At 41.0% G+C, this 14,418-nt stretch overlaps 1 protein-coding gene across 1 annotated transcript; it reads right to left on the bottom strand.

The window, feature by feature from the left end:
• Positions 1 to 218: 218 nt before the first annotated feature.
• Positions 219 to 14,105, bottom strand: exoc3 (exocyst complex component 3). The gene is made up of 16 exons (XM_028594196.1): positions 13,892 to 14,105; positions 12,654 to 12,859; positions 11,772 to 11,991; positions 11,423 to 11,595; positions 10,491 to 10,703; positions 9,563 to 9,741; positions 9,161 to 9,277; positions 8,622 to 8,739; positions 8,072 to 8,197; positions 6,931 to 7,031; positions 6,499 to 6,609; positions 4,920 to 5,061; positions 2,802 to 2,924; positions 1,856 to 2,017; positions 1,472 to 1,593; positions 219 to 631 (listed from the first exon to the last, which is right to left on the bottom strand). Exons 2-16 carry the CDS (start codon positions 12,795 to 12,797, stop codon positions 427 to 429), a joined length of 2,256 nt encoding a protein of 751 aa, XP_028449997.1. The 5' UTR covers positions 12,798 to 12,859; positions 13,892 to 14,105; the 3' UTR covers positions 219 to 426.
• Positions 14,106 to 14,418: the final 313 nt, after the last annotated feature.

The raw sequence follows: 14,418 nt of genomic DNA, 5'->3' as shown, positions 1-14,418 counted from the left end.
TCCTGTTGTACTCCATTGACTTCATGGTATTTTCTCATTTGAAATCAGGACCCTATAATATAAGGGCCTGTTTAGAGTTCTTCTGTAATGTTTCCTCCTGGCTTTTTTGTCTTTTGGTTCACTAACTTAGTGTGTGTGAGTATCTTGTGAAAGAAGGAAGAGGAGGAAGAAAAGAAAAAGCATCCTGTAATCTTCAACCTCTAATTAGTAGTCATACCACACTTTCTCACAACTAAGATTTTATTATTTTGTTGAAGCAGACATGATCAGGGTGACAATTAAAACAACAAAATAAGGGTAGGGACAGAGAATCACGGCAAGCTCCGTTAAACAATTCAAAATAACAGTGTGTGGAAAAAAAGAAGTTTGCTTATGTTATCGTGTCTGAAGGTGCTGAAAGTGGAAATAGTGTTAGGGTTATTGGCATTATTTGAGCAGCTTTGCAGTTGCCATGGAGGTCATGGTAGTCATGGTCGTCATGGTCATGGTGGGCACGGTGATGTCTTTGAAGATGGGCTGTGTGACACCAGCGTAGGACACTTTGTTCTCGCTGAGAGTCCCTATGATCATCTGGCGCATTTCCCTGCTGGCATCGCCACGCACTGCCAGTAACGCCTGGATGTGTTCCTCCCTACGGAGAGCAGGAGGGACCAAAAACCTTAGTGTTAATGTTTAAAGGTACAGTAGGTAAGCCTTATAAAACTAACTTTCTGTCATATTTGACATAACTGACCCTATGTTCCAGTAGAACTACATGAAGCAGGTCATTAAAAAAAAAAATCCAGCTCCTCTGGCACCACCTACAGCCTGTCACTGCTCATGCACATTCATTCTCCCTTGTGGGGGGAGGGGCTTAGGAGACCGTTTTGGGCTTTAGCAGAAAGGGAGGAGGGACTGAGAAGTTGTCGATGTTCAAATTTTTTGGCTAAGTCCTGGATCTTCGCAATCCTACCTACAGCACCTTTAAAGGACTATACTATGTATCAATCTACTGTAGATAGTAGCGTTGGAGATATCAGCTGTAGAGATGTCCGCCTTCTCTCCAATATAATGCTATATAAGCTCAGCCGCAGAGGAAAGCATTGATGTTCACATCTCGCGCTGTCACAATGAGCATGAGCCTTTCGTCCATTAGTATCTTTCATCCTGCGCGGTGATATGGTTGGTTGGGGTGTAGTTCGGTAGAAAGAAAATAGTTCCTACATGAAACCGCACACAATCAGGTCTGTGGATTATCTTGAGTAACTGGGCCAGATGATCACATCCTACACAAATATGCTTAAATGCTATACTTTTTTTTCCTGCTGATCAATGTTAATAAAAACCTTTATTATAACATGATTCAATGTTAAATGTTGAAAAAAGGTGCATGCACTGTAAGCTTGATGTGTTGAATATTGTCCTGTGTGTGTGTGTGTGTGCGCACGCCATACTCCAGGTCTGGCAATTCAAGACTAGTGACTGTGTATACCTAATGTCAGGGTATTTGGACACCAGAGTGGTGACCTCCAGGAACAGCAGCGTGGGGTCAGTCAGCTTGAAGACCTCAGCGATGGCGGCGATGGCACCACAAAGCCGGTCTGTGTCTTCACCCTGCACCCAACAATCCACCAAAGTTAGGCGTGACCCTCTAACCTTTAAGGGCCTTCCTGTCATTACCACACCAACTGTTGCATCATGTCTACACTGGCAAGTGTGCACACTGGATCTATTCAGACACACGGTGTGGCAGAAAGTGTTTTGACAGCATTGCTATTGTTCAACGGATTTGCGGTTAATTGTTAGTTACAACTGTAATGCTTGGCTGAAAGTGAATAATGTTGCATTATTGTGAAACCATTATATGTGAACTCACGGCAGCCAGTTTCCTGAAGAGGAACTTGAACTGATCAGCCTCTTTGATCATCCTCTCCGCTCCCTCTCTCCTCTCATCAGCGTTTTTAAAGGTGATCCTCTTCTGCATCACTGCTTTAATGTACTCCACCACCACCCTGCGTAGGGCTTCACTCGTCATCTCCTGCACACACCACAGCCAAAATATTATAAAATCATATTCAAAATCTCTATTCAAAAGAGAGGGGGGGGGGGAAACAGACCCAGATTGTTTCTTTCCGTCTCAACGAGCAAACTGCCCCACTCTTTTGGTTCTGTATTTTTAACAGTGATATAGTTTAGATTTTAAAAGATCCAATACAGAAGTGACAGAAGGGCAGGACTCAGAGAAAAAGTCTGTTATTTCAGCACCATGGACAGCGCCATGGATTTATCAATGCACAGCACAGCTAAGCCCCGATCAGACAGAGCTTTCAGTTTTGCAGTAGCGTCTTTTTTTATTTTTTATTTCTCCTAGGCAATGACCAAATCACCATCCTTACCTTAACTGTTATTTTGCTGGTAGATGCATAAAGCGGAAAAATGCAAGGCAGCGAGCAAAATGCTTAGAGAAAAGAAGAAGAAAAAAAAATGGTCCCCTATTTTGGACAGCCCTAATATATGACACATTTATTTATTATTTTTTAAAGATTTTTCCGCCTTTAATTTGACAGTACAGCTAGGTGAGAAAGGGGAGAGAGAGAGAGAGAGAGAGAGAGAGAGAGAGAGAGAGAGGGATGACATGCAGGAAATCGTCACAGGTCAGATTTGAACCCTGGACCACTGTGTCGAGGCATAAACCTCCAAGGATATGTGCGCCTGCTTTACCCACTGGGCCAACCTGGCCACAACACATTTCTATATATGAATTATTTATGACTTTTTTGAAGATACCCTGCTAAGAGAAAAGTGTTCTGCTCCCATCCTACCTGATTGAAGGGTTTCTTGATCTTGTTGAAGTCATTGAAGTAGTCCTCCACTGTCACACAGATGGTGTCCACAGCATGAGAGCCCGTCAGCCACTTCCTCGTCAGCAGCTCATTCAGGTGATGCTGCTCAATGCAATGTCAAAATCAAAAGCAATTAAATGCATTGGAGCATTTTGTAAATCAGTTGAACTTCCTTAATTTTTTTTTTTTTTTCTTTATTCTGTCAATTAAAATGAAAAGCAAATGGCACTTGATCTGTCGGAAGTCCATTTAAGACTCAGTTACCTAGTGATATGATGTAATATTTTATTTATGTGTCATGCCACTAAGTGGCCCATCCCACACCTAGTACTTATATGCTGACATACTGCAATAGTGCAGTGAGAAGCAGTGGAAAATTTTTGTACTTTTGAGAAAATGTGTTTTTGTTGCCACAAAAAATTTGCCAAATTTCACATTAATTGACACACTTGCAAGTATTTTATACAAAATACCAATTACCGTATAGGTCCGAATATAAGACGACCCTGATTATATGACCAAACCCCCCCCCCCCTTGTTTTTTCAAGATTCATTTCTGGAAAAATACTTATACTACTAAAAGCCAAATACTGTTTTCATAAAGTAAATAATTTTATTTGAAAATAATTCTAATAAAAACACAATGAATAAAATAAGGTAGGCTGTTGTTTTTAAACATCTTTTAAATACATTTTTCAATATCTTTTTAGATGAAAGTTAACGGTAAATATTTCCAAGGCCTTCAGCTGAATGACTGCTCTGGTAATGGGCATCCCATCACATCACATCACGTAATCACACACTCTCCTGTCAATCTCTTGGAGGACCACGGTAAGATTTTCTCCGGGTGTTTGCATGTTTAGACGGTGTAACATCTCCATGACAACGCCTCGTTGTACTTTTGTTCTACTTTCGTTCTACTTTTGACTTCCAGGCTTTTTGTACCTGGATATAATCATTTGTTTTGTCTATGTATGAATGTGGATGGCGTTAGTGATAGTGAGATGCTTGCTCCAGTTACACTTCTAGTGATGAATCGGCCAAAACATGTTTTATTTCTCTGAGTCACGGCTTTGTTCTAACGCCGCTGGGCTTTCTCTCCCTTCAGTCTCTCTCTCTCTCTCTATCTATCTCTCTCCACCATATATTGTTACCGTGCTTTCCGGCGCTCGTTGAGGCTCCGTCTAAAACTCATCTTTTTCCACCAGCTGTTTGTAACATTCATAATCCATGGATTATGGATTATTTTATTTTATTTATCTATAGTGTAAAGCTGATTTCTATTGGCTGTTGAAACAGGTGACGTCTCCTTACGTTGTGTGACTTGAACAGCTGAAAGTCTAGACCCCAGTTATAAGACGACGCCACTTGTCTTATATTCGGACCAATACGGTACTTAAAATAAAAGAACAAATTCTTTGCTACAAATTAGGGATGCTAATGATTTTTTTTCCTAACATCTAGTGCAATATTTGCGATAGAAAGTAAACTAGCAGTTAAGAAAGAGATTGTTTAGCCTATTTTTCTTTTACTATTCAACAATACATTTTATATTATATTTTTTTTTTCTCATAATGTTGTTTTTAACAGTTTAACTGATAAAACTCTTCTTGCTGGTTAAACGGTTAATTATTCAAATCCCTACTAAAAATACAACGAACACCCTTTAAAGGTGCTCTAAGCGATGTTGGGTGACGTTACTTCTTGTTGACGTTCAAAGTATTGTCAAACAAAACAAGGCTAGCTCTCCCCTCCCTCCTCCTCATCCCGTCCCCTCCCTTACGTGCAATAACCCCCCAAACCACACCCCAAAATCCTTCTTGTCGGTTAATGGCTGGAACGCTGGAAGACCGTTTGTAATGTTTGGTGGGGCAGGTTGGCGCAGTTTGTTTTTGTTGGCGTTCGTGGAGCCTGGGCTGTCTACAGTAACCGCGTTTTTTTACAGTGTGTTCAGAGGACCGACAGCTCGTGGATAGTCAGGAGATGTTTGCTGTATGTGAGATAAAAAATGTTGTAGCCTAAAAAACACATGACATCGCTTAGAGCACCTTTAAACATCCAATAAATATGGATCAGTCCAATAAGAGCTCTTCTTACCTCAAGGTCTAAAAAGACTTCATCCAATAGGAACTGGCATCCCACCTTGGCCACCTCATTGAGCGTCCTCTCTATGGCGGCATCACTGTCAGTGGGCTCGGAGGACTGCGAGTACTTCCTCTTCAGACTGTTAATGGACTCTCTGAGGAACACATGGGATAACATTACAATGTGGAACCCCAAAGAGCTCAATATCAAATATAAAAAGACATTAAGAGATAATCACATTAATAATATATATATATATATATATATATATATATATATATATATATATATATATATATATATATAGTCCCCGGCTGCTGTCGCCTGCTCTCGTCTACTTTACAGGCGAGGCGCAGTTCATCTCCAACGAGCCGAGAGTTCAGTCGCCGGCAGGGCAGTCGGGACTCACCCGGAAATGGCGAGTGGAATGAGTGTGACTAGAGTCTCTCAAAATCTGACGAAAATCTTCTAAACTGACCTTTGTTGAGCTGAAATGAAGACAGATTCAGCAACTGCACGGCCTATTTCTCGCTTAAAATGTTTTCAGAAACATGTTTCAGTGAACTATCTTAGTACAATATGAGATCGTATTCTGAACTCAATATCCGGAGAAAACAAACCCATGTGACGCGTTCGTCCAATCAGCTGCTGGTTTTCATTACTTGGGCAACAATACAGAGTAGCGCCGCCTGCTGTTATGTAGACCTATTACGTTTCTCAGCTGCCACATGAATTAAACAAACACATTTGCTTTAATTTAAATATTAAAAAATTAACGCAAAAATTAACGCGTTAATTTTGACAGCCCTAATATATATATATATATATATATATATATATATATATATATATATATATATATATATATATGCTTATAACTTTATGCTCAGAGTGCAACTTGTTGCCCTCTAACTACTACTACGCCCTGCTACACCATGCAACGCCCTGCAGTGCCCTGCTACGCCATGAACTACTATTTTTAGTCATGGTTCCATTATCTTTATTGTGACTATTATTACCACTGTTCATCACACCCCCAACCGGCACCGTCAGATACCACCTACCAAGAGCCTGGGTCTGTCCGAGGTTTCTCCCTAAAAGGAGTTTTTCCTCGCGACTGTCGCACTAAATGCTTGCTCTTGGGGGAATTACTGGAATTGTTGGGTCTTTGTAAATTATAGTGTGTGTTCTAGACCTACTCTATCTGTAAAATGTCTTGAGGTAACACTTGTTATGATTTGATACTATAAACAAAATTCAATTTAATTAACTCTGTGGTTGGCAGGCTATTCTAACTCTCCATTCCCATCATTTCCATGTTTTTGAGCGTCCCCGTCGCTCACCAGCTACATTGACTGTACTTAGCAGTCTGTTGTGCTAATGGATTCCTCCTATTGCTCCATTCAAATGCAGTGGTAAGCTCTCATCTGGATTTCCTAGCTTAGCTTAAAGACAAGCAGCTAACTTGGAGCCTACAGTTGGACAGCCTAAGTCCCCTGTCTGCCAAACAACTTGACATTACCACATTATGACCAAAATTATATTTTACTTAAAGTGTAAACACTAGTTTGTCTATAAAATGTAATCTTACTTGAATGTCTGGCAGTTGTTAATGATGGCTATCATGTACTGTACATAACACTGAGGCATCTGTCTGTCTCTCATGTGCTCCTCTTTGTAGGTCACCGCCTCCTCTCTGTACCTACACAAAAGAACACACACATCGGTTAGAATCACACAGTAATTGTTACCATTATTGCAGTAGTCTGTTCTCCTGATCAGAGTTTGCATAGATCCAATATTAAAAGGGTAACAGGAAACAGAACAGAGAACACATGAGTTCTGACGTCGAACATTATAAGAGCACACAATCGTGGAAAGTTAAAAATTACCCAGGTTTTAATTCTATGTTGTTTCAAACATTTTTCATTAGACCTTCAATTCAGAAAGAATCTGACATAATTCTTCATTCAGACCTTTATCACATCAGAAAGAAAGTCAAACAGTATGAAAAAGAAATTACCTGATAAGGAAGGTGTTCATCTGTTTCAGGCAGAGCTTCAGAACTTGCTCTTTGAAATCGTTGTCAATCTGCGCAGCGACTTGCAGATTCTGCTCAAACATCTGATGAAGGGTGAAGAAACATTCAAATCAGGACGAGAGAGAATGAGCGAGATGAGATGTTTTCATTACAAGCACCAGGAATCAAATATACAGTGGCTTCCAGAAGGTTTCATCACCCTTCACCCTTTCCAATAAATAATAAGTCACAATGGCTAAAAAACAATGGCTGAACACTTTTAGGAAAAGTCTCTGAATGCCATTGAGTGTCCCTCCTGAACCTGCATTTCTAGCCCACTGAGAATCGGTTGATTCATTGTGTAAATCTCGTAATTCCCTAAAGTGACAGAGTGTGTGTGTTAGAGTTGGGATACCCGACCTGAGCCGGATTCAGACAGATATTTAGAAATGATGTTCGGGTCGGGCTGAGTCACATCAGCGTGATAAGGCATTTGTTGTAAAATGGTGCTGCGGCTCCTTTAAGAGAGCTCAGTGCAAGTGTGTGTGTGTGTGTGTGTGTGTGTGTGTATGTGTGGGGAAAGTGGGCAGAAGAGAGATAGGAAGAGGAAGCAGACGTGTTAATGCAACCAGAGCAGAGTTGGTGGAGTAAGTTTAAGTTCCGTACACAGTGTGTGCAGTCTCAGACTGAAAGCCAAGTTCAGTCATTGTCTCACCAGAAACGGGATTTTAACCCCGACGTTATTCATTTTATAGCGTCGGCCCTGGAGGTAACGAGTCTCCCCTTCTGACCACGGTGGAAACGAAGCAATCAGGAAAGGTTAACACATTGAACATTTGAAATTAAACAGCTTATAACGTGCGCTTGTTGCCCCGTGTGCGCTGATGCGCTCATCTGTTGACATTTCACGAATGCCTTCCTATAGTTGCGTAATAAAAGCGGGCTTTCCACACAAACAAACATAGATGTCTCATTAGTATGAGAAAAAAACAAGATTTTAACTGTGTCGGGCCCGGGTCGGGCTCAGTCATAAATATCTTAATGCCTGTCGGGCTCGGGTCGGGTTCGGTTACTGCTCTGTCGGACGTGGGCCGGGCTCGGACAGAAAAATGTGGCCCGATCACCACTTGTGTGGGTGTGTCACCTGAAAGACAATGGCGGGCAGTGTGGTCTGGTAGTACCCGTCTTGGTCAGCCTCAGGCTCCGTTTCTTTCTGCCAGTCCTTCTTGTCCGTTTCCAGGGCCTTCCTCAGCCAGCCTGTTATATTAGACTGAAGACATGGACAGTCAAACAGAGAGTCTGGATCCACACTTAACAAAAGAGATGCTTTGTAACATTGTTTTTGTGCCACTTTAAACTGGTTAACATTTTTTAATTATGACACATTGGCATTTTTATGAAGTGTATGTGTATTTGACACTTGCAAAGGTGACACACAGGGAGGTAGCACAAAAAGAACAAAAGATCAAGACATAGGTTGTTTTTTTTGTAATTAAGTTACTGTGATTAGATGTGATTAGAAGGAGCAGGTCTATTTGCAGTGCAGCACTCACAATGTGATTATGTGTGGATTCAAACAGCAGACCCAAATGAAATGAAGGCAGGCATAATGTGTATAAAGACTACTGTACAGACTAAAGACCTGAATGGGACATCCATTAGCATTCCTGTTTGTGTGTGTGGTGCCTGCCTACTGTAAAAGTCTTGACATATTTGCTGAGCAGGTCGTCCACCACATCTTGAGGCAGCAGAGGCTCCAGCTGGTTGATGTCACACTCTGAAAACAGCTCTGGGTGGCCCATCATCTCCGCACTGAAATGCATACATAGATTATATAACGAAAACTCTGTTCCATCTGCAGGTGCCTCATGAATTCTTTGAGCCTGTGATAACACCATTTCCTTGCAGGTAGACATAATAAATAGTTGTCTGTGGTTTTGTTTTGTGTATGAGGTGTTTGGCTCTAGTTGGACAGTGTACGGCTTACAATGTTGTGTTGTGGCTGCTGTGTGTGTCTTTTATTTGTTCTTTGTTTTGTGCAAAAAATGTTGCATCTAAACAAACTTTTGCAAGCACACAAACAGCCGTTTGTGGTTTAGACTGTAGATGCACCAGGTAATCAAACTAATAACAGCATCTTAAAGGGGCTGAATTACAAAAAACTGTACACATTCTGCACTGCTGCGTTCAGACACAGCTTGTCAAAGTGTGCATTTGTGTGTGTGTGTGTTACCTCTTATATGTATTGAGGACCCAGGTTAGCAGGGATACGATCTCATTAGCCTCTAAATCCTCAGAGGCCAGTTCTTTGACACGAGAGGACACAGCATTGTGGTAGAGGCCGAAAAACCTGAAACACATAAGCAAACATTTACCTGAATGTGTTAAATTAATAGCGAAATAAAAGCACAACTGAATACTTTGACTTGAAGCTTTTCATCAGTTGAGAGCGTAACAGTTCACTAAATTCATGGGTCAATTTATTACATTGTTCTGGCGACACAATTGTGAGAATGGGGCTTTTGAGTGCTTGGAGGTGTAAGGACAGTTAGGCGGCCAGGCAAACAAAGTATTTCTATTCTGAATCTTCTTCTGTGCTGACAGACCAACAGATTCATTTTGCGTCTGTCATCACCTGTTGAAAGTGTTGTAGTGCTGGGGGAAGCACTGCACCATGAGGTTCTTGACAACGATGAGGTCATCTAGAACATATTTTCTGGTTATTTCTAAAAGACGAACCAGCCACATTTTATCAGCCTCTTTTGTCATTGCCTGGGTGCCCTCAATGCGGGTGCCGACTGTACCCTCCAACACCTGCAACAGAAACGGATCAAAGTCATCGTTTAGGGACTGAGTCTGTACAGTTGGTCAGAAAACTACCTCTTCCGGAGGTAAAAAAAAAAAACTAAAATGTCTACACCACGTCTATTCTGCAAGCAAATCAAAACTAATTTCACAGTGAATCCTATAATGTTCCATACTTTCACAATATTTAGATACATTTCAGCATCTAAGTGTTAACACCAAAACACAGTCCACAAAGAACAGTGAGACCAAGGCCTCTCATTCAGGATGGTAAACATTACTTTGAACCAGCAACCTCCATATGGTCTCCATATTTGGGTATAGATCATTTTTAGAATAGAGCTGACTGCTGGGTAAAATGGTTGAAAGGAGAAAGGGAAAGAGAAAAAAAGAACAGAAAAACAAAAATACTTGCAAAAACAATCGGATTGCAGCAGCCATTTGGGCGGGAGGAGAAGTCTGTGTGGGATAGCGGGAATAATCGGAAGAAGATGCAGATGAAAACGGGAGGTGAAGAACAAAAAGAGTTAGAAAGGCTGGTAAAGAAAAGAATAGGAAAAGAAAAAGGGAAGAAGAGTTGGATAAGGATGAAGAATCAATAAAGAAGAGGAGGAAGAAGAGTAGGATGAAAAAAAACAAGGGTACTCAAACTAGGGGCAAGATAGTACACAACCATGGGGCAACCCCAAAGAGTACAAAGAGATAATCAACTGTAATCTAATTGTAATATTCTTTATGACGTTCATCGTTTCTCTTACCTGAAACATCTTGTCCTTCCACCGTTTGGGTCGTCCAGGCGGGATGAACCCGGTCTGCTTCTTACGGTCGACCATGCGTCGATCGATCTTCTCCTCCCGCTCAATGATGCGAACCGATGACACCAACATAGTAGGGTCACGGCGAACTGTCAACATGGACCTCTGCAGTATCATCCATAGCTGCTTGGCCAGTTCATCTGACAACCCCTGAACCTGGTGGGGAAACGCAAGGAGATAAAAAAACCGACCTAAAGCTTTGACTTATGTGGTTACATAGTCACTAAAAGTGTGTAAGGCCCTGTTTACACGAATACGCTCGCGGGTTAAAACGACAAAATATTTTATCAGATGTGACTTTCGTTTGGACGGAGACAGCGTTTTTGGGGCTTAAAACGCAAAAAAAAAGGACTGGAAATCTTAAAAACACTCCACCGGCGCGTTCCCGTCTAAAGGGTAAAAATGCCCTGTGCGAGTGTGTGTGTGCCGTGTGTGCGCTGCATGTGTGTGCCGCGTGTGTGCATTGTTTGGAGCAATAACTTCACCTCCTCGTCTGTCCAGACAAAATTGTCAGCTTTTGTTGTTCCCTTCACCATGTTTTGGTTTTGCGCTACTAGGGAGAGAAGTAGAAGGAAGGTTCTACGCAGGCGTGCGGACTTGGTGGTGTCACCAGCCAGCCAGATCAGCCTAGTATTTAAAATTCTAAAAAACTGACTAGATATTTCAATATTTTATATTTATATTTGTGTTTTTACAGCTCTGGTAGCAGACCAGTTTTCTCTCTTGGACAACACCCCGAGCTTAGATATCAGAATCAGTGAGTGTGGAGAGAATAGGGTCAGTTTGGTGCATCCCTAATGATGATGACATGTATGATGTTCGGATCTTTCACAGTGTTGTTACAACACTCAAAAACTCTTATCACTTAAACTTACATCTTCAAAGTAAATGGAGATGAGGTTCATGTCGCTTGTGTTCTTGCTGTCCATACGGTACTGCTCGTACATGAGGTCATCCCGTGAACACTCCAGCTCCATCAGCTTCCTGTGGGCCTGCAGCAGCTCTCCCTGCTCTATCAGCTGCTGCGTGTCTGCCACAATCTCTGGTACTGTACACACAGCAAAGTGACAAAGACACACAGAGTACTTAGAGCAAGATAAAACAGGAGAGAAGTTCTCAAACCGGTCTAAAAACACCCAGGTTGTTTCTTTAGTGACAGTATACGGTCTGCGATGGGAACACACAATCGTTGACATCTTTTAGGTCGGGCTGAACTAAGCTTACCAGAGAAAATGTTTTTAAGGTTTTCCACAGCTGAGGCCAGCTGACTGTGTTGAACTACAGCATCCTTGACATCCTTCAGGTTCTCTATGGTGTTGATGCTCTGCCTCCAGTCTTTACTCACATCAGCCAGTGAGCCCTGGATGTCCTTGACATCCAGCAGAGCACTGTGCAGCTGGGTCAGTCCGGTGCGAACGCCATCCAGCTGGGACTGGATGGCTGCCTGAGGACATCAGGGGCAATCAAGAGACAGATATTTCTGTTAGTTACAAAAGTAAGTATTATTATGCTTTGTGTCAATTAATTATAATGTGGTATGTGATGAATTGTGCTTCCATACTGAGTATGTGTCACACCATGTACAGTACAACAGCATACTGTATGCTTGGTCACTATTAAATACATTTCAGCATTATTACTCAGCTGTTATCAAGTAAAAATAATAAAAAGAAGTATGCACCAGAGGCTGACATGATTTTCGGAATCTAGTGGTTCCCATCTGCTGGGATAACTATTGTGTAAACTGTGACATCAAATCAGAAATGGACCAGATTACAAAAAAACTAAATTAGTTAAACATATGCCTGTTGTTACAAATTGGAGCCAAACAAGTGAGGGGAGCCCCAATATAAACATTATTTCAAAATGTAATTTGTTTTAGTAATTACTGATGATTTATCAAGACAAAAAACACCAATTTTCCCTATACATTTTACTGATTATCTCTGCATTTTAAGTGAACTTGTGATTTTTCCCTTTTTTTTTTTTTTTTTTTCACTGACAAAAAAACAGCTGTTGCTGAAAAGAACAGTGAATGAATAGCTAAATGTGTAAAATTAAGGAGTGTATACTGAACTACAGTGCACGGTCTTGTTAACACAGCACCTTCAGCCTGGCTTCCACAGAGGCCTTTTTGCGAGCCTCTCTTCTTCTGTACTGCTCCACTTTGTCCAGCTGGTCCGATCGCTGCAGCATCCCTGCCACACGCTGCACTGCCGTGGCAACCGCCTCCCGACTCGTCTCCTCCATAGTGTTGCTCAGTAGTATATAGTACCAGTCGTATCCAAAGGCTTCATGTAAACACTCTTGAGCTGAAAGATACGGACAACATCCATCACATACTGCTAGTGATTGGTGTAAGAGATTACAGTATAACTCTTTTAAGATTTCTGGTATTTTCTCGAATTCTGACTGTCACCCCAATATATAAAAAAATGTTATCTGGCTAAATGTTTTTTAAAGCAAATACAAAATATTCAGTATGAGTTCCAGTGTTTCGCTATAACATTGCCACTGTATACAGTAAAAAGGTCAACGACTGGTTGTTATCTACAGAGACAATGTGGCACACAATCCATATTGGGGCTCTTTAAAGACCCATTCTATAACAAAAAAGTACATTCAGGTCAATAGTTCGTTTTTAAATTTAGCATATCAGTGGTTTAAAGTGTTGTGAGCCAACGAACAGTTTTGCTGTTGAGCAAATGGATGTATAAGGGCATTGTAATGTATGAAAAGACTCAGGTTAATAAACGAATATATAAATAGCAATATTTCTCAGGTGGAACACATCTCTAAAGTGTGTAAAAACTGTTGCTGAAGATAAAGAGGATTTCTAACATGACTTCCTGTCATAACAGATACACATGACACTCCTTTCTCCACGGTTAACATGGGACACGAACGTGTGACCGAGACCATAAAAAGACAGCTGTGGCACCGCCTTTCTTAAAATTCCATAGAGCTCTTTGGTTGGCAAACATTATTAAATGGCGTAACGTTGCACTATGTAAAGTGAGGTTAACTTTAGCATCGAGTAACTTTAGTATTTGGTGAAAATTAAATGACAGCTAGCTAAACTAGCGGTTAACTTGCTAACGTTAGCGTAGTTTTATTTGGACAGCTTGTACACAGCAGCTAGCTAACGTTACGCGAACTATTCACTAGGCCATGTTATGTCAAGTAAAAACATTAGCTAACCCTTCTAATTAACATGATAAAATGTTCAGCTCAATAAATGTAGCTAATAGCACAAGCTAAGCTAACAAGGGACGGGAAAAGGCTAGCACCATCTCAGCGCCTGTAAAACAAGCTCTCTATATGAACCCAATAAACAGTATTACCTCAGGCACCTAGGGACTACACATAGGGAGGATGAAATGCATTTCTACGATTATTACTTTGATATTTCTGACAAGCTAGCTAAGTTATGTTGTTGTGTTCCCCTTCCTCATTAGAGCTCCGCCCAGCACCAGCACCACCCGCTTCTGCTTTTTCTTCTTTGAGGTTTTACGGCAGTTGGCCTACACGTTGTTGCATTACTGCCACATTCAGGTTATGGATGATCACTACTAGCTAGTGCATCAATGCATAAGAACCCGTAAGGACATGTTTCTTAAGTGTGTAGCTAAATCTACTGTGACCACTTTACATAATGCTGGGTAGTTATAAAAATGTATCGTATTTTATAAGCTGATCTTGTTTACAATTTTTGTTTAGAAAGAATTAAACTGTGAAATAGACGCAGTGGGGTAAAAACTACAATATTATATTTTCCTCTGAAATGTAGTGGAGTAGTCTATCAAGTAAAACATAGGGCTGTGCAATCTATCAATATTATATCGATATCGTGATATGAGACTAGATATCG

Source organism: Perca flavescens, chromosome 12 (genome assembly GCF_004354835.1).
Source record: "Perca flavescens isolate YP-PL-M2 chromosome 12, PFLA_1.0, whole genome shotgun sequence".
Lineage (NCBI taxonomy): Eukaryota > Metazoa > Chordata > Actinopteri > Perciformes > Percidae > Perca > Perca flavescens.
This window is presented reverse-complemented; position numbering and strand designations above follow the sequence as displayed.

What these genes read in the sequence shown, in the direction of transcription:
- exoc3 (XM_028594196.1), bottom strand. Translation starts at nt 12,797, where the DNA reads ATGGAGGAGACGAGTCGGGAGGCGGTTGCCACGGCAGTGCAGCGTGTG. An exon ending in AAGTCTTTTTAGACCTTGAG is followed by an intron (nt 2,925 to 4,919) that starts GTAAGAAGAGCT and finishes TGCATTGAGCAG; the next exon opens with CATCACCTGAATGAGCTGCT. An exon ending in TCAAGAAACCCTTCAATCAG is followed by an intron (nt 2,018 to 2,801) that starts GTAGGATGGGAG and finishes TGGTGTGTGCAG; the next exon opens with GAGATGACGAGTGAAGCCCT.